The 21,656-nt window shown below is 32.6% G+C and overlaps 3 protein-coding genes across 8 annotated transcripts; 1 reads left to right on the top strand and 2 right to left on the bottom strand.

The window, feature by feature from the left end:
- Nucleotides 1-552: 552 nt before the first annotated feature.
- LOC120140672 (protease HtpX homolog) lies at nucleotides 553-3,382 on the bottom strand. Of its 3 annotated transcripts, none has more exons than XM_039155639.1 (8): nucleotides 3,104-3,380; nucleotides 2,973-3,030; nucleotides 2,624-2,694; nucleotides 2,365-2,544; nucleotides 2,079-2,175; nucleotides 1,265-1,374; nucleotides 1,041-1,174; nucleotides 553-960 (listed from the first exon to the last, which is right to left on the bottom strand). In XM_039155639.1, the coding sequence occupies exons 1-8, from the start codon at nucleotides 3,320-3,322 to the stop codon at nucleotides 837-839; spliced, it is 993 nt and encodes a 330-aa protein (XP_039011570.1). In that variant the 5' UTR covers nucleotides 3,323-3,380; the 3' UTR covers nucleotides 553-836. The 3 variants fall into 3 exon arrangements, with proteins under 3 accessions (XP_039011570.1, XP_039011571.1, XP_039011572.1); XM_039155640.1 differs by having other exon boundaries at nucleotides 2,624-2,691; nucleotides 3,104-3,378; XM_039155641.1 differs by lacking the exon at nucleotides 553-960 and having other exon boundaries at nucleotides 1,073-1,176; nucleotides 3,104-3,382.
- LOC120140673 (probable ATP synthase 24 kDa subunit, mitochondrial) lies at nucleotides 1,062-21,411 on the bottom strand. 2 transcript variants are annotated; one of them, XM_039155643.1, is made up of 8 exons: nucleotides 21,262-21,411; nucleotides 20,609-20,702; nucleotides 19,857-20,001; nucleotides 18,556-18,666; nucleotides 17,760-17,906; nucleotides 17,242-17,364; nucleotides 16,837-16,917; nucleotides 1,062-1,071 (listed from the first exon to the last, which is right to left on the bottom strand). In XM_039155643.1, exons 1-7 carry the CDS (start codon nucleotides 21,298-21,300, stop codon nucleotides 16,854-16,856), a joined length of 723 nt encoding a protein of 240 aa, XP_039011574.1. In that variant the 5' UTR covers nucleotides 21,301-21,411; the 3' UTR covers nucleotides 1,062-1,071; nucleotides 16,837-16,853. The 2 variants fall into 2 exon arrangements, with proteins under 2 accessions (XP_039011574.1, XP_039011573.1); XM_039155642.1 differs by lacking the exon at nucleotides 1,062-1,071 and having other exon boundaries at nucleotides 16,750-16,917; nucleotides 21,262-21,410.
- LOC120140671 (UDP-rhamnose/UDP-galactose transporter 4-like) lies at nucleotides 10,823-15,376 on the top strand. 3 transcript variants are annotated; one of them, XM_039155638.1, is made up of 6 exons: nucleotides 10,823-10,982; nucleotides 12,418-12,582; nucleotides 13,759-13,943; nucleotides 14,029-14,229; nucleotides 14,628-14,789; nucleotides 14,920-15,376. In XM_039155638.1, the coding sequence occupies exons 2-6, from the start codon at nucleotides 12,453-12,455 to the stop codon at nucleotides 15,247-15,249; spliced, it is 1,008 nt and encodes a 335-aa protein (XP_039011569.1). In that variant the 5' UTR covers nucleotides 10,823-10,982; nucleotides 12,418-12,452; the 3' UTR covers nucleotides 15,250-15,376. The 3 variants fall into 3 exon arrangements, with proteins under 3 accessions (XP_039011569.1, XP_039011567.1, XP_039011568.1); XM_039155636.1 differs by having other exon boundaries at nucleotides 10,824-10,982; nucleotides 12,368-12,582; XM_039155637.1 differs by having other exon boundaries at nucleotides 10,824-10,982; nucleotides 12,356-12,582.
- Nucleotides 21,412-21,656: the final 245 nt, after the last annotated feature.

The following is a 21,656-nucleotide window of genomic DNA, read 5'->3' as shown; positions in this document are numbered from 1 at the left end:
GAGACCGGAGTAGTTGATGATTTTTGGCAAAAAAATAAGGAAGAAATGATCACATCATCATGTCGTTAACGATTTAATACTCTAATACCTTAATCATGACTCAAAGTAAAGTTTAATGCTAAAATTGAAATGCTAGAATCGATATACAACCTAAATTTTAGTGACCAATGGTGTAGTTTACCCAATCAAAATATCGCTTGCAATCCTACATTTCTGACTAACCTTATCATGATCAAATCCTTGAGATGAACTTTTCTTTCCAAATTTACCATATTTGGATTGGAGTATGGATTGGCTTTCATGGCTGCTGACTAGAGATGTTTTGTTGTCAACAGCTTATCTTCGGAATTCGGACCGAAAGAAAATATCGGTGCCCCTTTTGTTGTGCTTAACTAAAATGGAACAGTCCCGGACCAACATTCGGAGGCACGGTTCTCTATGTAACAGCTGAAAAGAGGTCGAACCGGATCGTTGTTTACAGATATATGGGGAGGCTGCAGCATCTTGGATATGATAATGGTGGATTTCGAGGCACTCCATGATTGAAGCGTATGAATAAAGCAGGCATTGTATTTTACGACACCATGGGACCAAGAGATGGCCATATTCGAATTCGTTGCGACAACAACAATATACAGTGTTCTGTTCCTATGAGTATCAAAATCTATGTTAGTATAACTTCCCTAAATCCATCTGTCATACTTACAGAAGATCCAACTATGATTTTCTTTCCACAATTCAGACCATCATGATTAATGAACAAATGTTAGGATATAGACGCTTTTTACAAATGCTGCTTCCATTTACTTTGCTCTCTGCTGCCATCTCTATCTTGTCTACAATCTCATCTGAGCTGCACGTTTAAGAAGACTTCTGTATTCGCCACTTCTTGACCACTCATCGATCTCCCGAGCACGTAGAACAGGCAGCGGATGCGAAAGTTGCCTTGTTTGAGCATTTCTGAACATCGTTAAGTAATTAGACAACCAAAAGGAAAGCAGAAGGCAAGTTCCAAATGCTCTAATCGAACCATTGCTCACCTTATATACCACCCGATTGGGCTTGAAGAAGCTTTTTCATATGAGCAAGCTTGCTCCAAAAATGCATCCACATTTAGCTGGTCAGCCATTGATGGGCAGCCACCAGCTAATTTCATCAAAACAGAGACGACGACCTCTTGTATGTGCAACACAACGAAAATTAGATAATGAAGTCTCACCTATTCGATTGAGGGTTATGTTAGCTCGGAGATTTTCTTGCATACCTTGGGATCTTGTGCAACAAGAAGTGCTGCACGATCACAAGTTAGCTCTGCCGCCCTAAGCCAACGGATTAACTGTTCCTCTAATCTCTCAGCTATAAAACCACCACGTCCTGTGAAAAAAATAAGGTATTCAAAACCGTGTTGTTTATTAACTGAAAGTAGAGTACTATTCCTGATATATGCCACCAAATATGTACTTACAACCAAAATCCAAGGCTGTTTAGAATATATATATATATATATATATATATATATGTTCTTATTTGCTACAGCATCATATTGGAAATTTTATTCCCATTTCTGTAAGGACTTTATCTACGGATGTTTTCTCAATAAACTACTGTAAGATATATGTCAGCAAATGCCAAGCAAGCTCATGGTTATGTATGCTGGCCACATGTATGCAACCTCAACTATATAAAGTACTCCTAAGGTCAACCACAATATACCATTTCAACAACTAGAAATTCTTATATAAATCACTGATTATCAAGGCTATCTACAACAAGGATGACCGAAGAGGGCAGGCGGGAGCAGTAGCCCCTGAAAATTTCAAATTCTCATATAATTTAAGTATTTTCTTTGTATTTTCTATTGATAATTTGTTTTCACCACCTAAGATAAAATCCTGCATTTATCCTTGTCTATAACATGATAATTGTGGTTATAAAAAGTGATATTACAAGATAGGTTTTTTTTCCCAAAAAGATATTAGAAGATAATTTATATTACAAAAATATAATTTGCTCTCATTAAGAATGTATCAAAGTGGCTAAGTTGCCTCAACTGACGGTCATAGAACCAAAAGACATACCAGGTAAGCTATAGGCTCCAAGAGTGAGGAGATTTGCAAAAGTAAGCCATACACCATGATCACATTTGAGATGACCCAACTCATGAGCCAAAACAGCCTATTTTGAAGTTGCACAGAAAAAGAAAATTAATGCATTTTATCATTTAACTCACTGCACTAATGCATCTAATTCGAATTAGACATGTATAATCACATATATGCATATAGAAACACATCTTATAGGATTTGAGAAGCTGTCAAGACATTTTGGTCCACGATGAAAAGAAAGTGAGAAAGAAATGAAGACCTGTAATTCTTTTCGTGTCAGAAGCTCCACAAGACTAGTGTGAATAATAACAAATGGTTTTTTACCACTTATAGCCAATGTATAAGCATTTGGAACTGGACTTTGACGAGCATAGAGATCAGGAGGTTCAATATCCAATATTCCCGCAGCTTCAATCATCATTTTATGAAGTTCCGGGAGCTGATACAGACAAAAAGTGATGATTTGAAGCAATTTACATAGAAATAAACCAGTAGAATAACTTTTTAAAAAAATTAACCTGTTTTTTCGAAACAAGGACTGAAGTTCCTATATTCTCAAGCAGCATGATTTGCTCTGTCACACTTCCTGCTATAAAGCATTAAAAAAAAGCTTCTTTAACATAGAAAATTCATGAGAATTGCAGTAAGGCTATGTTTTGAACTTTTGGTCTTTGGTTCTCCAACTACTTCCCCTTTGCTAGCAAATCAGACAGCAATGGACTTGAAAAACTAAATAAATGACAAAATAGCATGATTTTTCCTTCATATGAAGCACTAATTGTCTTGCTTTTAACCATCTAATTTTGAATTTTGGAAAAGAAAAGAAAATCAGATTACAAAAAGTAAATAGAAAAAAATTGAGGTTACCTAGTATAGCTCTTCCTATTTCGCTAAGCCCTGGAATCGCTCTCAATAGCAACGTATTCTGCAACCAAGCCAAAAATAAATTAAAAAATGTATGAAAGAATATTTATTAGATTTGCTATAGTAAACCGAACCTGTTTATCGAGCGGATGCCGGAAATCGTCGGCGTCGAGGTCACGAAACACAAGCGGATAAGCTCCGGAGTCGACCGAAACCTTGATTCTTTCATTTCTCTTCGAGGCCGATCCGAACCCAACAAATAAAGGAGCTCCGAAGCTGGACCGTAGAGAAGACGTTAAAGAACAAGGCTTTTGAGAAGGGAAACAGGGAGAAGAGAGAACCAAAGAAGCCATTGATTTTTCGAAAAACGCCAAGCAAATGACAAAAGCTTAGAGTTAAGTAAGAGATTTGACTTTTTAAATTTTCATTACGGATTCCTTTTTGTAGTTTTGTGGTTACCGTTTGCGCCACCTTAGTGTTCTTTCTGGCCGTTGAATTGATAGGCTTTTTCGTAGTTTCAGACTAATTTCAAGGAAAGATGTGGTAAAATGCTTCCACAGCCTTAAAGCACCCCGTACGTTGTCGTTTTAATTGACTGCGTGTTTTTCCTCGGCTCATCGCTCAATTTAGCTGTTTTCAAGTTAAAATATGATTTTATTTTATATTAACTTTTATATTTTAAAACTATATTTTATATTTTAAATTGTTGTATAATTTTTTAAATATTTCATTTTCATCTGCAAACTATCAGTATATATTAATTATATCATTTACTAATAAAACTATTATATAAATTATTAATTGTCATGTAAATATTTATATATATTCTGTAATAATACAGTGTGACATGTAATAATTTTAATATTTGATTTAAATCAAATGATAATTTCACTTTAAAATATAAACAAATTATAAACAAATTGAAATAACAAAAATACAAGCAAATAACCTTTTCATTTTATTCTAAATAATAATTTTAGAAACATATATAATATTAACTAGTATGTATATTATATCATATTATTTCAAAATTTACATTAATATTTACATTAATAATATAAGTTTAATAAAGTGGAAAAGTTGTGCATATTTGCTACCCAATACCCATATGGTGGGCTATGGGCATGCCTTAATCTATGTAACATCTTACAGCAACCCTATTCAATTCAATGTAGAGGTAATACACCGACCGTTGATTGAGTTATATAGTGGTATAGTTTATTATAAGATTTCTAACGAATCATTCATCCAAATATATTAAATATAATTTTTTAAATACTTTAAATTTACACTTCACATGTTTATTCTAAAGATAAATTTGATAATTAGATCTTCAATGAACCATCCTGTTTCTATGTATATGGATCAATTAAATGTTATGTTTTAAATAATTTTAAATATAAGTTTAAATTTGCATATTAATCGAAACTAATTTTATTATTCTCATTAAAAATATTAGGGTAACTTACACTAGATTCTATTGAATTTTTTGTGGTGTATCATTTATATCATTGAATTTTCAATTGCTTTGATTATAATATTAAACTTTAATTTTAACTTCAATTATATCATTAGAATGTTACATTTTAATGAAACAATGATATGAACAATTTTTTTGTCACTGTAATGATGTAAACAAAATAATATTCTTTGGCATTGCAATTGACGTCTAAAACAATATTGTTTTAAGAACTGAACTTTAAGAGTATATCGATTTTATCACTAAACTCTAAAAGAAATTAGTTTTAGACACTATATATTTCCAACTATCGATGGCAGTGAATCTTCGTTCGTGACAATTCGTTACTGGCGTTATTCACAACAAGATCAATATCAAAGTGTTCACATTTAACTTCTCTTTTGTCTCATTGGATTGGTTTTCCATGAAACTCACTCAAAATCAATCAAAATTCATCTAAAGGATTGACATGTTAATACTTTTATCTCCTTTGATAGTCCTCCGATGAGACTAATTTTGAGATATGTTATTTGTCTTTTCGAAATAATACTTCGCATTGTTTGATTCTCGAACAAATATCCAAACCCTTTCAATTTCGAGAAAGCCCCGAATGTCTCAAAAAATAATGGATTTTTTATTTCATTGATTTTGAGTGGGTTTTGTGGAAAACTAATATGATGAGAAGAAATATGAGTAAATGTGGACGTTTTGATATCAATCTTGTAACGAATGACGAGCGTCGATTCACTGTCAATGGCGATAAAAAAAGTTCATTGGCTATTTAAAAATTTATTGACAAAATCGATATACCTCTAAAGTTCAATGCCTAAAACGATATCATTTTGGGCATCAATAGCCATACCAAAACGATATTATTTTGTCTATATCATTTGGATTTTTACGATCTAGCGGTATAATCGAAGCCAAAATCTAAGGTCAGTGTTATAATTGAAACTGTAACCCCCTAGACCCAACCTATGCGTTACGACTAGATCTAGCTTATTACAATAGAAATTTCCAAAGCATTCTTCAATATTTTAAAATCATGTTATGAATAACATCTTTAATAACATGGTTAATAATGATAAAGTCCAAAACGAGTAATATAAAACCATAAATGACTGAGTAAAATAAAACCTTTCACAAATCAGTATCGATGTAATTCTAACATCAATAGCAAAAGCAATGTAAGTAGTAAAACAAATATTTCAAAATATGGACACATGTCACCGAAAATGAAGGCATATAAAAAGATAAAAACATTACAACAAAATATATTGTACGAATGTGTCAATCCTCCAAGTGCCAGATCCGGGGTGCCTATCAAAACATATATGAAAGGGAGGAAAAGTTTGAAAAAGTGAGCTAGGGAGCTCAATGTGTTCCAAGTGTGCAAAATAAAAACATACAGTTGAGTTTCAAAATTGGTTCATTATCAAAGCTATGAAAACGATAGTAAAATTGTAGTTTAAAATACAGAACAACCCTCCAACCGTACACCATATGCAGTTCCCCAAAACTACATCCATAAGGGTTGACCCCAGGCCCAAAGGGCGTAGGAGACAACCAAGTGAGCACCTTGGGTCCATAAGGTCTTACCTTAGCCGAAGCATAGATGCCCATCTGAGGGGTGTGCCCTCAGGCCAATAAGGACTTATCCAGTGTACAAAGCAAAAGAGCCAACCTAAAGGAGTACCTTTGGGTCCATAAGGTCTTACCGCTAGGCTCATTGGGCCCAGGAGCCTACCTAAGAGTCGTCCTAGGTCCATAAGAAATTACCAGCTTGATCGGAGCTGAACCTATAGAGACTTCATACTAGATCCCAAAGTACCCTCGAAGAAAATGGTTTTTAGACAGTAAATAAAAGTAGTAGGGAAATTAGAGTTCAGACATATATCAGTTCAGTAAAAACAGTAACTAGAAAACATGAATCAGGTAAGCATGCTTATAAACTTCAGTGAATCAAAAACCAGACTTGAAACAACTAAATCATACGAAGTCAAATCAGATCATCTAGCCATATTGCGAATCAGATAAAACAATCATGTTCACATGATATTTCAAACATATATATAGCACACAAGGAACACACCTCGCAAAAAGAATCAATCCAGGAGATCTATCGAGCACTAGCTTCACTATGCTCTTCAATTGTACAGGAACCTAGGTTATTACAGAACATAATTACTACCAGAGTAAAGTTCTAAACGATGTATTAAACAAGTTTACAAAACCATACGAGTAACCACGAGCTCTTGTGGATGACTGAATCGGGAGGAATCGGGTCGAGCAAACGAAAGATCGAGAGAATCACTGGTACCTTAATTAAACAATATCACAAGTCAATTATCGACCTTAAATTAATTGCACTTAATTAAATCTCTTAAATAAATTACTTAAATTACATATGCATATTCGAGTTTACAGGTCAATTTAGAGGTTTTCATGTTAGAATTTGGCAAAACAGATTTCGAATTCAAACTCGAGGCGCCGAAAAACATAAAATATGACTTTTCAATAATTTTGACTTTTTGATCAAAATTAATGGTCAAATTGGTTAATGTCAAAGTCAAAATCAACGGGTAGGTCAACGGTCATGTCAAAGTCAATGGTTTGGTCATATCAATTTGGGTTAACTAGGTTCGGTTCGAGTTGACTCGAATCGATTCTAGGGTTTCTAAGGCCGGGGAGGAGCCCCACGTGCACTATCGACGAATGACGATGGCGACGAGGTCAGGGACGATGGCTGGAAATTTTGAGAGCTCCAACTCATCAATTCCAACATAGATTAGCCCAAAAATCAACCAATAACATGATTAAATAAACGAAAAGGAGTTTGAAAAGCATACCCATGCCGGAGACAGAGAAAAACGACAACGACGACTTGACCCATCAGTTGGTTTTTGTGTGGTTGACAATCACGAAAATCCGAACGACAAGGGGTTTTTGCCGAAGCTTTCAAACTTCTCTCTCAAACGAGCGTCAACGGCTGGCAGAGAGTGGATGTCAGGAGTTAGTTCGCGGTGACTTGACACTTCGGATGGGGGTGGTTGTGTCATCGGACGGTGACCAACGACCGATTCTGAAGGTCTGACGGTCGGGTTGATGTCGTCGATTGCTATCGAGTTTGATGACGACGATAGTGCTCTCCACTACTGACCAGAGGTGGTTAGATCGGAGATGAAATAATACGAGTGAACGGGTTTAGTGGAATAATACGATTGAGGGATTTTTATTTGGGGATTGGGGAAAGTTAATTCACGACGGGGTGGGTTAACCCATTTTATTCAATATAAATTATAATTTTGTTATTTTATATCAAAAATTGTAGCGTAGCCCGATTGTCTATGGCCTAACCTAAGCTATGCATAGGATATTGGTTCAAGGTTTCATAGCTTTCTGTTTTTTTATTTTAGCTTCATAAGATATTTTTAGTTTAGGTAAGTAGGGGGAATAATGGGGTTAGTCCCTGAAACATCATTGATTTATAATTTAACCTAAAATTATTATTAAAATACCAAATAAATCCTAATATTTAGTTAATGAATTTTTAATATTTTTACCCTATTCTGGGGTGTGACAGAAACAATTAAAAGTTTAATAATATAAACTATATATTATATAAAATTCAATGATATATGATATAGTTTACCCTCAACATTAATAGAATACTTTCAAGGTTTCATAGCTTTCTGTTATTTTATTTTAGCTTCATAAGATATTTTTAGTTTAGGTAAGTAGGGGGAATAATGGGGTTAGTCCCTGAAACATCATTGATTTATAATTTAACCTAAAATTATTATTAAAATACCAAATAAATCCTAATATTTAGTTAATGAATTTTTAATATTTTTACCCTAACATTTTGGGGTGTGACAGAAACAATTAAAAGTTTAATAATATAAACTATATATTATATAAAATTCAATGATATATGATATAGTTTACCCTCAACATTAATAGAATACTTTCAAGATCCAAAGTTGACTTCACTTTTATGCTTCGCTGCCTAATTCTTTTTCCACAATACGCGGTAGAAAAAGAAATAAAGTACACTCACGAGATACTCTAATCGAGTATTGTGATATTCAAATACCGTATTTGAACCCAAATTATTTTGCACGTATTAAGTTTGATTTAAGCTTGTTACTTCGATTTGTGAAAGCAAAGCTACAAAAATTTATATTTTAAATAAATCGTGTGATAACTTTTTAAAATTATATAGTAATAAATATGTGAAAATTAAAGCTTTGGCTTCAAAACCAAGGATGAATATAAAAATGTATCACTTCTGTGAGTAGTTAATTAATAAAATTTTGAGGAACAAATATTTTATGATGAGTAAATGGAAAATATATCAGTTGACATTTGGGTGACATTGTGTTATTGATAAGCAAAGTTGGGAATTTCTTTTGCCAAAAGTTAAGCCAAGATTAAAGGTATTGATGAAATTTTGATAATATTTTGATTTAATGTAAAAATAAGTGGTAAAATTATATTTTAAGTTAATTTTAGGTGTCTAAATAATTTTTCATTGAAAATATGTGTCTAGCATTTTTAATGTTACACTTTTAGGTGTTTAACATTTTCTTGTTATTCTTTTAGGTGTCGATGTAATAACGATCGTTAAAAAATCGTTAAGTGACACTTGTCATGTTTATATTTGGCTTAATGCAAAAATAAGTGTTTAAATTGTATCATAAGTTAACTTTAGGTGCATAAATATTTTTTCGTTAAAAATGAGTGTCTAACATTTCCAACGTTACAATTTTAAGTGTCTACGCAATAATGACAGTTAAAAAATCATTAAGTGTAACATAGAAAATGTTAAACACCTAAAAGTATAACGGAAAAAACGTTAGACACGTATTTTTAACGAAAAATCTTTAGACAACTAAAGTTAACTCATAGTATAATTTGGGCACTTATTATTACATTAAGTCTAATATTTTCGATGGAAAACATTTGACAATCCACACATATATCTCATATTCGATGAAAAAAATACAATTTTTTTATTTTATTTTTTTAAAATCGTCTTAATTATGAGTGATTATTTAATCAAATTAAATCGAGATAAAAAAGTTTGAATTAGTCGAGTTGACAAGTCATATTTTATCATTTAAATTTTATTTAAACTTTTTTCTAGTCGAATTATTAGAGTTTTCGTTCAAATTTAATTATAATTATTTATAAAATTATGATAATTATTGGTTCCAAAATATATTTATAATTTTATTTTTTAAATAATATGTTTTGAGGATAAAGTATTGATAATAGTATAAAAAATCAATGAATTGATGAGAACAAAGTACTTGTAAAAAATTACAATAGAAAAAACTAAATTAAATAAAATGTAAAGTTAATATACTAAATTGCAGAAAGAGTAAATTTATTATTAAAAATAAGAATTAAAGTTATATAGATATTTTATGGTAGTAGATGAATATGTAATTTAAATTTGATTAAAAATTGATTAAGAAAAAAGAAAAGTAAAGTTGAGATTTGATCAAATTGAATTAAAAAATTTAATCTAATTGAATTAGCGAGTAATATTTTATCATTCAAAAATTATTTTAAATATTTTAAATCAAATAAAATTAAGATTTTAAATTAAAAATCTAATTTTACTCGTGAGAATAATAAAAACATGAAATAAAATGCAATGAACCGAACAGCTTATGCGAGCTCCAATATCTAATAATGGAGACATTTATGGACGGCCCCTTGAGTTTTAGGGAAGTTCTACGATGCGGCAGAGGAAACAAACATTTGTGGACGGCCTTAATCATATCATAAATTAATATCACAATTTAATTTATCCACTTTATTACATGATAATTTCCTTTTTAAGTTGTAAAATGATTATCTAACGCTAATTTATTTTTTATTTAAATATGCTGTTTCTATTCAATTAAACTTAATTTATTAAAAAAACCCATCATAATATGTTATATTTGATGTTATTAGTAAATAAAGCTCTTTTAATAAATTATTTAAAGATTTGTTTAAAACTCTATTTGTTTGATTCTAATAGTAAATTATATATATTATGTCTTAAAAAACATATTTAGTTTTATTAGTTTAGATTTATTTACTTATTAATACTAGTTTATTAATAAAAATAATTCACTTAATTTGAACTAACTAACTAAAACACCTAATGTTAAACTAAAAGAACGTAATTATAATTTGCTAAACAGAGTTTTAAATGTTTTTAATAAACATAAATCTAAACAAACGTTAACAAACAACCAAATACAAACAAAAATTTAATTAAGACAAACCTGGCTTTGTTAACTACATAATCCTAAGCTTATTTATTTAATTAATTAACTCTGTATTAAGATAATTAAGACAAACCTTTTAATTTTCTTTCTGTCGAGTCTACGTCTCTTTCTCACTCTCTATTTCTTTAATGGCGAGGGAAGAATCAAAACTCATTTGAAATCCAAGTCAAATACAACGGCAGAGAGCTTTGCCTATTTACGGAGCAAATCTCGAGAGGACTTCATTGGCCTCTCCTCTTTCATTCGTTCTTCTAATTTTCTCAGGTTCGTTTAAATTCTTCTTTGCTTCCGTTCATTTCGTCGGAATTTCTTGTTCTTTTTCTTTCTTTCCCTATTCTCTAACAGTGTTTCGATTCGATTTTTTCTGTATATTGCGAATTTGTTTTGTTGTTTGGATCGTTTAACTGCTTTTTGTTCATTTAAAATCTGCTTTAGTTTTTATTTATTTGATATATATGGATTGAAATTGCTTGGTTTTTATTTTTTTATGTTTTAGAAATGATGCCTAATTTAATAAAACTTTAAAAAGCGATGGATCTACTTATAAGTTGTAAAGTATTTCTCCATTTTAAAAATATATATGATTTTGCTAGTTCAATATGTTACATTTGGATTCATTGAAACTGAATAAATGTTAGTAATACAGCTGATTTCGGACGTTTTAGTATTAGTTTTGTTATCAGTTTAGAGATCTTAGCTTTAGCAAGCAGGTCAAATGCATGTAGCTGGAAACTGGTAAGGTTTTAATTCCTTTCATATTATTATGTTAAAAATGAACGAGCAAATCCGGGCCCAGATTAAATAAACATTTGTTTAATGGAGGAAGAAACAATGAAGATGTCCTAATTCGCTCTTTGTTAATTATTTATGTTTTAATAGAATAGGTAATTAATACATTGTTACAAAGACGGTTTTAAATAATAGACAAAATTGTGGGAAGATAAAAATAATTTGTTAGTTGTTATGTTTCTTTGTTTAACCATTCCTTTTATATTGTTAATGTTATTAAAAGTGTACCAAAATATGGTTGCTCTGCCGTTTACTATATAGTGTAAAATTTTCCTGGGTTACATTTTGGGAACTTAAACTCATCAAGTGGTCTTAGTGATAAGAAGGGAATGTTGTTATTTCTAGAGATCTTGGGTTCGAGCAACTATGTCTACAAGATGTGCGTGCTATGTCAATAAATTAAGAAAGTTCTGAACAAATATGACCTTATAATCACCCCAGACTATTCAAGAAAATAGCTTTGGGATCTATCACTTTATGCTCATTGTGCACAGTCACACCCGGAGTGAAGAAGTGTAGCCCGCTTGATTTGATCTTTTCGAAAATAGGAAGAGAGAAATTGTAGATAAACGAGTAGTTTTGTGTTTTTGGCGTCTTAAATAATGAGTTGGAGTTTAATATTTATAATGGTAAAAATAGGGGTAAACCAATAAATAAAATGGAAACAGTTATCATGAACATCTCATCCTCTTTAAAAATCTACTTAAAATTAAAATTTTATAAGATTTTCTTTTACTTGCACTATCCAACATTTATTACAAGAAGATGCTTGTTTGTGCTTTATTCAACTATTGTGAATGATTTTAAAATAAACTTGTTAAAAACATATTGCATATTTGTTGATACAGGTATAGCTGCAGGTTTCTGAGACCTGAACATAATTCTTGCCGCGTGAAAATTTGAGAAACAGAGACTCTGCTTGATAACTTGGAGACTAAGTTAAAAATGTCATCAGTAAGCAAGGCTGATAGGAAAACAACTCTTGATGTGGCCTCATGGTTTTTCAATATTGTCACATCTGTGGGAATAATCATGGTCAACAAAGCCTTGATGGCCACGTATGGCTTCAGTTTTGGTATGTTTCAAACGAACATTTTACCTGCAAACTTTGTGTCTGCATAACATATTCAATGGATATATTACTTTATGCTTATTGTGTTTCCGTATGACTTGTTGCTCTGTGGGTTCAACTCTGTACGGTCAACCTAAAAGGGAGAAGCAGATTTGCAAGTGTAATATTTTGTGAAGTAACATAAATGGATTTGATTTTCCCGTTTGTTTAGGTTATTTCATTGATTACAAAAGGAAAATGAAAATGGAATCCATAATTTTTTTCTGGGTCAGTTCATGATTAATGTGGAGATTATAAAAGATTACATGTCAATCTCAAGCTTTTCAAGCAACCCATTTTGATTTTACTATTTGAAAAAAGATAAATATATGCATTTATTCTTTTCAATTTTCCCCAAGCCTAGATGTTTTCATTTTTTTCATTGATTATATTTAGAGTAAAAGCGAAGATGGAAAATGGAAATAGTTTCCAAATGTATACAGGCCTATACTTTTTAAAGGCTTAGTAACTCCTAAAGACACGAAAAACAAGTGAACTACGCTAGAAGATATACATAAACCACTCTATATAGGACTATACAGTTTGTTTTAGATATGATATTCATGTGGAATTAGTATGTGCTTTATATATCCTCTTTACTTATCATGGTGGTTAGAGTTATTTTGTGATGTATTCTGCTTTTGTCGATGAAAATCTATTATTTGGTATGTTTTATCTCTTATGGAATTTAAGCATGTTTAAGCAAATATTATACAACTATAATGGGCACCTATCTAATAGGAAATTGATTGGAAGATTATAATGCTTTTCTAATCGAGAGCTTAATAAATGGATGAGGGTTAAGAAGTGAACAGAATATTTTAGAATTAGATACTAGGAAGTTGTCTTTCATTAAAAATGTTTTCATCTTCGCTTTTGTATGAAACTTCAGCAAGTGGAAACTCCTACCGATCAGAACTTGGGCCTCCATCTTGAAGATATTGGCTCAAATCCCATTGTTAGGGCAGATTCCTTAAATATCAAAACATAGCTTAGATATTTTCATTAAAAAAAACATGGCTTACATATAAAAAGTATCACTTGTTTTCACTATATTTTAATTCCAATGAAGTTAAACTTTAAAAAAGTTTACCCCAGCATATCCGGAAACCCTTTATCCCATGTTTTACTGTGCTGCAGCTACAACATTAACAGGTTTGCATTTTGCCACTACAACCCTGTTGACCGTTCTTCTTAGATGGCTGGGTTATATTCAGGACTCTTATATACCATTACCCGATCTTCTCAAGTTCGTTTTGTTTGCAAATTTTTCTATTGTTGGAATGAATGTGAGTTTGATGTGGAATTCTGTGGGCTTCTATCAGGTCAGTTTTAGTGGCTTGGATTATTAATTCTTCTGTGCTTGATCTTTTAGAAGTTATGTCATTGTTTTTTAAAAATTGTTCTCAGATAGCAAAGCTGAGCATGATTCCAGTATCTTGCTTTTTGGAAGTTGCTTTCGACAAGGTCCGCTACTCAAGGGATACAAAGCTTAGCATTGTTCTAGTTCTCCTAGGAGTAGCAGTCTGTACTGTTACAGATGTGAGTGTCAATTTCAAGGGTTTTTTAGCTGCTGTAATAGCAGTCTGGAGCACAGCCCTGCAACAGTATGTAAGTCAATCTGCATGAGTATCTAGATTTTACCTTAAGGTGCAATAAATTGGAAAGTTTTTGGGTTGTATTGAATCTGCTTATATCACAAATAAATTAAGGTATACCATCCTTTTCATCTAAATACTTAAATTATTTTTTGGTTAAAGTAAGTATCTAAAGTTATCATTTTGATCAAAATATGTATCTAAAGTTTAGGTACTTATTTATGATATAAGTCTAATGAATCTAATGATCAATATATTTCTGACTGAACAAGTTTCAGATTGCGTTTGTCATGGTTTGATTTGATCCATTCCATAAATGAGACACCAGCCATGCGCAAATCTTGTTTATGGATTGATATTTTGGGTCCTACTCCTTTTATTTTCTTATTGGTTTATTTATTAATTTTGCAGTATGTACATTTTCTTCAACGCAAGCATTCTTTAGGATCTTTCGACTTATTAGGACATACTGCTCCGGTACAAGCTGCAAGCCTGCTGTTAACTGGTCCTTTTGTGGACTATTGGTTAACAGAGAAAAAGGTTTATGCCTATAACTATACTACGATATCAATGGTAAGGTTCTTATCCGAGTTGACTCGAGCAATTTATTCCTATAGATATATACTTGGAATGCATGTGCAAGCTCATTAATGAATGTTGATAGATTTCTGTAAACGATAAAAACAATCGTTTCTGCTTGCAGTTCTTCATAATCCTATCGTGCACCATTGCAGTCGGGACAAACCTCAGCCAATTCATCTGCATCAGCCGGTTCACGGCTGTATCGTTCCAAGTGCTTGGCCACATGAAGACTATCCTTGTCCTGATTTTGGGGTTCCTTTTCTTCGGGAAAGAAGGTCTTAACCTGCATGTGGTTTTGGGCATGATCATCGCAGTAGCAGGAATGGTCTGGTATGGTAATGCCTCGTCCAAGCCCGGAGGAAAAGAGCGTTGGACTTATTCTGCGCCGAGCAAGAAATCGCTAAAACCGGACAATGTATTGGAGTCCACCGAGACAGACGACAAGGTTTAAAGATTTAGAGGAGAAAACCGAGCCACTTACACCAGAGGATCGGAATTATTACTATTTTTCGGCTAATCATTTCCTTTTTGCTTTAATTTATTATCCCGGTGACGGTGATGCGGTTGATAGAGGATGCAAATTCCTTGTAAGCATCTCTTTCCACAATAATTTATTTCTGTGTTTCTCAATTTATTTTTGTAACTTGATAATTAGCGCTAGGCTTAAATCGAATTATACTTCCTTTTTTTTCTAAGGTAAAAAACTAAATGAAAAAACTGAATGAATTTTAAACGATCTTAAGCGAGCATTAACGTCTTATTTAAGAGTTGTTAAATTAAAAATAATTTAAGAATTATATAATATAATAATTCTTTGCTGTAATTGCAAATTGCTTAAAGTCCGACTTCAACTTTGGCCTACTAGACAACAGCTGGCTCTTGAATAAACATATATTTGGTCGTAATTAAGGATTAATTAATCACTATACATAGCATTGTTATATTATTATTACCGTTAAACAGCGACGGCGCTGATTTCCGTCTTGTCCAATTTCCCCCCCAAAGAACCCTGCACCGGGCACGCCATTATTGTTTTAAGTTTGTGTATAAAGTTAGTAATGGACATATTCTAATCAAGTCATTGAAATATATAATTATATAAGTAATAAATTAAACATTTATTATGTGTACACACACACACACACAATAATTCATGAATAAAAAGTTGAATTGTATGAGAGATAATGTGATTCTATACACGATTAAAATATTACTGTAATATGACGGGAAGATTTCGATTATTCATGTGACCCGGAAAAGAATGTAATTATCAATTGTTTGGGATTGTTAGCGTGCGGGAGAGATGGTTGGAGAGCTATTGTTCAATGCACACTGTCACTATCTGTTACACCACGATTGTTAAAACTTGCTTTCTTTCTGTTTGGTGTAACTAGACCTTCTACAGTAGAGCCGCAAAGCTTATTGATTAAATAAGATTTTCTTGTTCCTATGGCTTCGTTTGTGATTTGAAAATTTGTAGATCCACGATTTATTACTAGCATGTATAATAACAACATGGGTAAATAAATATTTATAAAACTTACCTCTAAATTAGGGCTTGAACGTGCGTATCACGTGGCAAGGAGTTGGTACAACGAGTAAGGAGCGAAGACAGAGGACTCTTCTTTTCACGATTTAATCTTAATTTATTAATAGCTTCACTTAATTAATTCACTAATTCCATTATCTTAATTTATTAAAAGCTTTCATAACTTAAAAAAATTAAAAAAGGACTTAATTGAATAAAGTAGTTCAAGGGCTTTTTTAACATATTAGCCTAAGTTACTAAATAAAAATAAATCGACGTTTCATCCCAAAAAAACCAGTTGAACACTGCATTGAACAATACTAATTCCGCTGCAACTGAGATGTAGTGTTATTCAATCACAAACACGAATCGAAAACTCGTTCAAATCTGACGGTTGTTCACTTAATCGCCAGTTGTTTTTTCTTTTCTTTTATTATAATTGTCATCGTCGTCGTTATTGTAGCAAAATGATAAAACCCCATTCTCGGACAGACCACTGGAACCACCAACAGCAGATTTCGAGCTTTTCAGATGAAGTTCCTGACGTCCAATGACTTTACATCAGGCATTGCCTCATCCTTGAATTCCTCCCTGAATATGAGAAAAAAAACTAGTCGATGTCTAACACAACAAAGATTAAAAACATATCATAAATGATGCCATGCATGCAAACTATACTTGCCCGGACTCTTCATTTCACATAAATCGCTCATGACATTTATATGCGACAAACATATATTCTATACAACGCACACTCCGGGTTTAAGTAACATAGCATATGATAAAATGTTCATCATCCAACATTTCCAAGACCTATGTTCCAACTTCCAAGGAGCTAAACCAATCTCATCCAAATTGCCACTCCACAACAACCCATAGTGTGTAAAGAGATAAAACGTTAAAACTTTCACTTACCGCTTCGATTGTGTTTCCATTGCTTCAAGAGCATCCTTCTTCAGCTCCTCCAATTGTGCCTTGGCGATCTTTAGCTCCAGTTGTTCCTCGTACTTGGGCAGATCTTCCTTTCGGATTCCAAGCCTAGTAAGACCAACAGTAAAAAAAGACGGTCATAAACATGACTCTCCATTTTGTTTTAGGGAGACAGAAAGCAAGCATAAAGATAAAATTCCGCAGAAACTCATAATCAAAGAGTAAAACATAATTCTCTGCTTTACTTTGGGTACAGAAGCAGTTTTAAAACAACAATATTACAGCAGACATTATGTGAAAGAGGACCAGAATGTGAAACATGCTTTGAGAAAAATGGATAAACATTTCATTATTTTCCACAATGAGCCCGTTTTTGGAATTGCATTAAGAATCTTGCTCATTCCGAGTCCAAGAGTACAATTTGCATGTTTTTCTATTACCAGAAAATCCTAGACAACAGTAAGAAGAATAAGGCATATTTAATTATTGAAAAGAATGCTTACTTCTTATTAATCTTATCAAACTCGGCCGTAAGAAGAGCCATTGATTTCTTGTCGTCCCTCATAAGAGGCTTCTTGATTTCTTTTTCAACTTTCTCCAAAGCATCCATCATCATAGCCTCAGCACCAAGTTCATCAGTGAGTCCTCTCCTTCAGAAAGGAAAAATGATATAAAGTAAAATTGCAGGATTAATCCATCCGAGAAGAGAAAAGAGTATGGTCATTGAATCTAGTACTTGAAGTAAATGAAAATAGTCAAAAGCAGATTGTACTGTCAACAAGTTGAAGTAAACTATAACAGGAATATCAGATGCAAAACAAGACTCTGGGCTTCATTCAGTGAAAGCTATAATCTTCACAAAAAAGGAGGAAAAACTTAAGAGAATAGGGATCACAAAATAGTGGAAAATGCTTCCCCTAATTTTCTCTTTGGAAATTCGACTATTTTTTTGGAAAGTATGATATTGCCTGCGGTTTGAATGATCCAGCAGAAAACATCTTCCACTGCTTGGCTATATTTTTCCTGGAAAATCTGCATTGCTATGAAAATAATATTCTTCACATAACAGGCCAAAGGGGAGGAAAACAACTGCGTGCAAATGCCCTTGGTAAAATAGGTGGGCCATTTGAATGCCCAAAACATATTTTGCTTCCAAAAATAGGTCAATTTTTTGTTAACACAGTTCATTTTCCATTAACCAAGCTATTTTGTGAAACAAATAGGCCATAAACTATGAAATATCCTATTCATTTCAATATTGAGGATATATAAGCAACTCAAAAGTCGGAATTGACATACTTGATCCTTATTTCCTTCAATGCCAATAAATATGTTCGTACATCTGGAATGTCCTGAGTTCGTGTTTGGATGGTGTATTGGATCCGCTGAGATTCTGAAAACAAGCCAGCCCTGATAAAAAGGACAGATATTAGAAGGGAAAGAACACATTATAAAACAATGAAATGCATGTAGTAATCAATGCACTATTTTGTCTTGTTTACAGGACAAGATAGCATGATGTAAGAAATGGTATAATAGAACAAGAGTTATAAGAGAATGTTTATTGGCCACACATTTAGATATATAATCTCTTATAGTTATTGTTTAAACTAAGTGATATTGTGCAACTATGTTATAACAAATTTAAGAGGATAGGAAGGTCAAAAGGATAGGTTCTATTAGCAATCAATTAGATTTTAACTGGAAATTAACCAAGCTGGGAATTAGATACTTTATTCAAAACGACACTCAAACATGTTACTCAAATCAAGTGTCAGCGTCAAATACTTGTATGTCCAATTTCTTCAAGATTTTTGATGTATTTTGAGTGTCCCTGGAGATTCATATCCTATACTCATGTTCGGATATGTGTCTGACACAGGTGCAGGACATGGAAACTTTAAGAAAAATGAAGAGATGGAACAACATAGACTCAAACAATTTTGACGTACTGGTTTAATAACAGCTTAATTAGAGTCCAATTAATATTGGCTCAAGGGATTTTGAAGCCAGTTTCCATAGCAAGTAACAGAAAACAATTTCATAGTATTAAATTAAAAAGAGAACCACTGGTGAAGGTATGAGCTTGTAATTTATTAAATCCCCCTTCCCATAGACGTTCCATCAGATCTCAAGCAGGAATGTAAGGGCTTGGAATTACAGAATTTCAGAATTTCAGAAATGTTAATTTTGATGTTATTTCTAAAACAGGTTTTTACAATAAAACTTGACAACGGCATTCAATTTAATCTCTGGAGTATATTTAAATCATTTATTTCCATGTTCTAATTACCAGCACTTTCATGAGAGACGTTTTGGCCTTTGGGTGGGTGGGTGGGTTGGGTTGGTTGGGAGAGGGGTGTTGTCAACTTGTACAGCAGCGATGAAGTACTATTGTTGCATAAAAGTTCAGAGACAGGAGCAAGAATCACTCTCAATCCCTGTTTCACTCTTTAACTTTTTACTTTACTGCCTTTCTAGTGTTCTAGTGTGTAGCAAGTGCAATCTACTCAACTAGATAAAAACAGATGTGTGAATGTTCAAAGGAATGGAGTGGAGAACAAGTCAAATATGAAAGAGAGGTGATAAAAATAACTCACTTTTCTCTAACTGTCTTCATAACATTTGCATACTGAGAGACAGCAGCTGGGTCATTGGGGTCAATGGTGATCTTCTCCTTCCTAAATATTCCCAATGCTGTCTCAAATTTGTTCTTAACCTCCAAAAAGATATTCTTCAACATCTCTTTTTTATTGAAGCGGAAAGGAATACATCATTAAACCACACAGAAGATCAAGAATTAATAAAAACAAAATAGTAAAAGATAACACAAACATCGAAATGACGAAGACATTCCATCCCACTACCTTTACATACGCATCAAAGCATCAAGACCTTTAGCTCAAAGAAAATCAAATCACATCGACAATGCCAAGGCACACTCATAAAACAAATAGTCCACGGAAACACAATGGTGTAGTTAAGTGAGAAAACAGCTGCAAATCAATAAAACTAAAGTCTAAAAGATTAAAATAATAATAATACGGTTGAAAATCTATTTCGCAACTTATTTAGACCCAGGTTACAAATAAAGCTTTAATCCAACTCTTTGATTAAAACATTAAAGATAATTTATAATCCTAGCCATCCATCCATATGTCTAACAGTCTAATAATCAATAAATACGACTAAAATAATAAAATAGCATAATAGTAGTAGCTCTTCATTACACCAGCAATAATGACTTAGCTACAATATGCATAATACAAGCTAGGAGAAGCATGTAGTGGGGAGAAAATAATACTAACAAATTGAGAGCATAAGTAAAGCAACCATCTTGATATACACTTACCATCTCCCTTGAGACTAGGGGGAGCAGCCTCTTTGGAGTAAAACCGGACAGGAAGGACAACATCAGGTCGCAGAATAGCTTGACTACCATAAAGCTGAACAAATTACCCAAAATTATTATTGTTTAAAATGCAATATCTCACCCAAACATCAATCACAAAATACACACAAACACACACAGCGCAGGCTAATAAATTTAATAACATAAAATAAAAAAAATGTGAGATTCTATAATATTTTTTCTTTTAGCTTTCGTGGCTATCACCGTGCCTAATATCTATCACTATGCCTAACTCTCTTTTTCCCAAAAAACAAAGAGGAACTTTTATTCCAACATTTCCTCGTGAAACATTAGATTAAATCCCGTGAAATAAAATGTAAATTCAACAAAAATGAAAACAGGATTTCCAATTTTTAGTTAAATCGTAACTATTAATCTAAAATCACAGTTCAATCTCATATGACTAATTCTAATATCAAAAACAACAAAATAAAATCAACTAATTTCGACAGATCCACGAACAAAACTCGAATAATCTGAATAAATAAAAACGGGCATTTTGAATCATAAAGATCGAAATGAAATAAAATGAAATAATTAAAAGCGGATAATAATGAAATCGAGAATGGAGATCTGGAGCAGAGAAGGAAAACCTGGCGTGATTTGAAGAGAAGGCGAGTAGAAAACGCCATGGTTGGAGAGCACAATCAAACTTCTCTTTCGGATTAGGGTTTCTGAGTACTTGTTTTGGGTTCTATATCAAGGGACTCGTTCACTCAGCATGCGAATTGTGACAATGGTGATGCAATCTATCAGTTACTCGCGAGTTGGTTTGCCTCCGATTTGCACCGTTGGATCAACTGATCCATCATCTAAGTCCTCGCCTGCTTGCCATGTGTCCCAATTGCAATGAGTTAATAAAGCTATTGTTCTTTTGGTACCTAAACTTGCTTTCATAATTCAAATTGGTACTTGTATTTTTTGTCTAGTTAGTACATAACTTTGGCTTTTATCACAAATTGATATAAGAACAAAAGCTAAATTCATA

This window comes from Hibiscus syriacus, unplaced genomic scaffold (assembly GCF_006381635.1).
Source record: "Hibiscus syriacus cultivar Baekdansim isolate YM2019G1 unplaced genomic scaffold, ASM638163v2 tig00110788_pilon, whole genome shotgun sequence".
Lineage (NCBI taxonomy): Eukaryota > Viridiplantae > Streptophyta > Magnoliopsida > Malvales > Malvaceae > Hibiscus > Hibiscus syriacus.
This window is presented reverse-complemented; position numbering and strand designations above follow the sequence as displayed.

Bases quoted from the DNA above. Each gene is read 5' to 3' on its own strand.
- LOC120140672 (XM_039155639.1), bottom strand. From the start codon at position 3,322: ATGGCTTCTTTGGTTCTCTCTTCTCCCTGTTTCCCTTCTCAAAAGCCT. The intron at 3,031-3,103 runs GTTCGGTTTACT...GCTTGGTTGCAG, and splicing joins GGCATCCGCTCGATAAACAG to AATACGTTGCTATTGAGAGC. The intron at 1,175-1,264 runs GTATGCAAGAAA...CACATACAAGAG, and splicing joins TTGTTGCACAAGATCCCAAG to GTCGTCGTCTCTGTTTTGAT.
- LOC120140671 (XM_039155638.1), top strand. From the start codon at position 12,453: ATGTCATCAGTAAGCAAGGCTGATAGGAAAACAACTCTTGATGTGGCC. The intron at 12,583-13,758 runs GTATGTTTCAAA...ACTGTGCTGCAG, and splicing joins CACGTATGGCTTCAGTTTTG to CTACAACATTAACAGGTTTG. The intron at 13,944-14,028 runs GTCAGTTTTAGT...AATTGTTCTCAG, and splicing joins ATTCTGTGGGCTTCTATCAG to ATAGCAAAGCTGAGCATGAT.
- LOC120140673 (XM_039155643.1), bottom strand. From the start codon at position 21,300: ATGGCGTTTTCTACTCGCCTTCTCTTCAAATCACGCCAG. The intron at 17,907-18,555 runs GTATGTCAATTC...TCCTTTCTGAAG, and splicing joins TTGAAGGAAATAAGGATCAA to GAGAGGACTCACTGATGAAC. The intron at 17,365-17,759 runs GTAAGCATTCTT...TGGTCTTACTAG, and splicing joins TTTGATAAGATTAATAAGAA to GCTTGGAATCCGAAAGGAAG.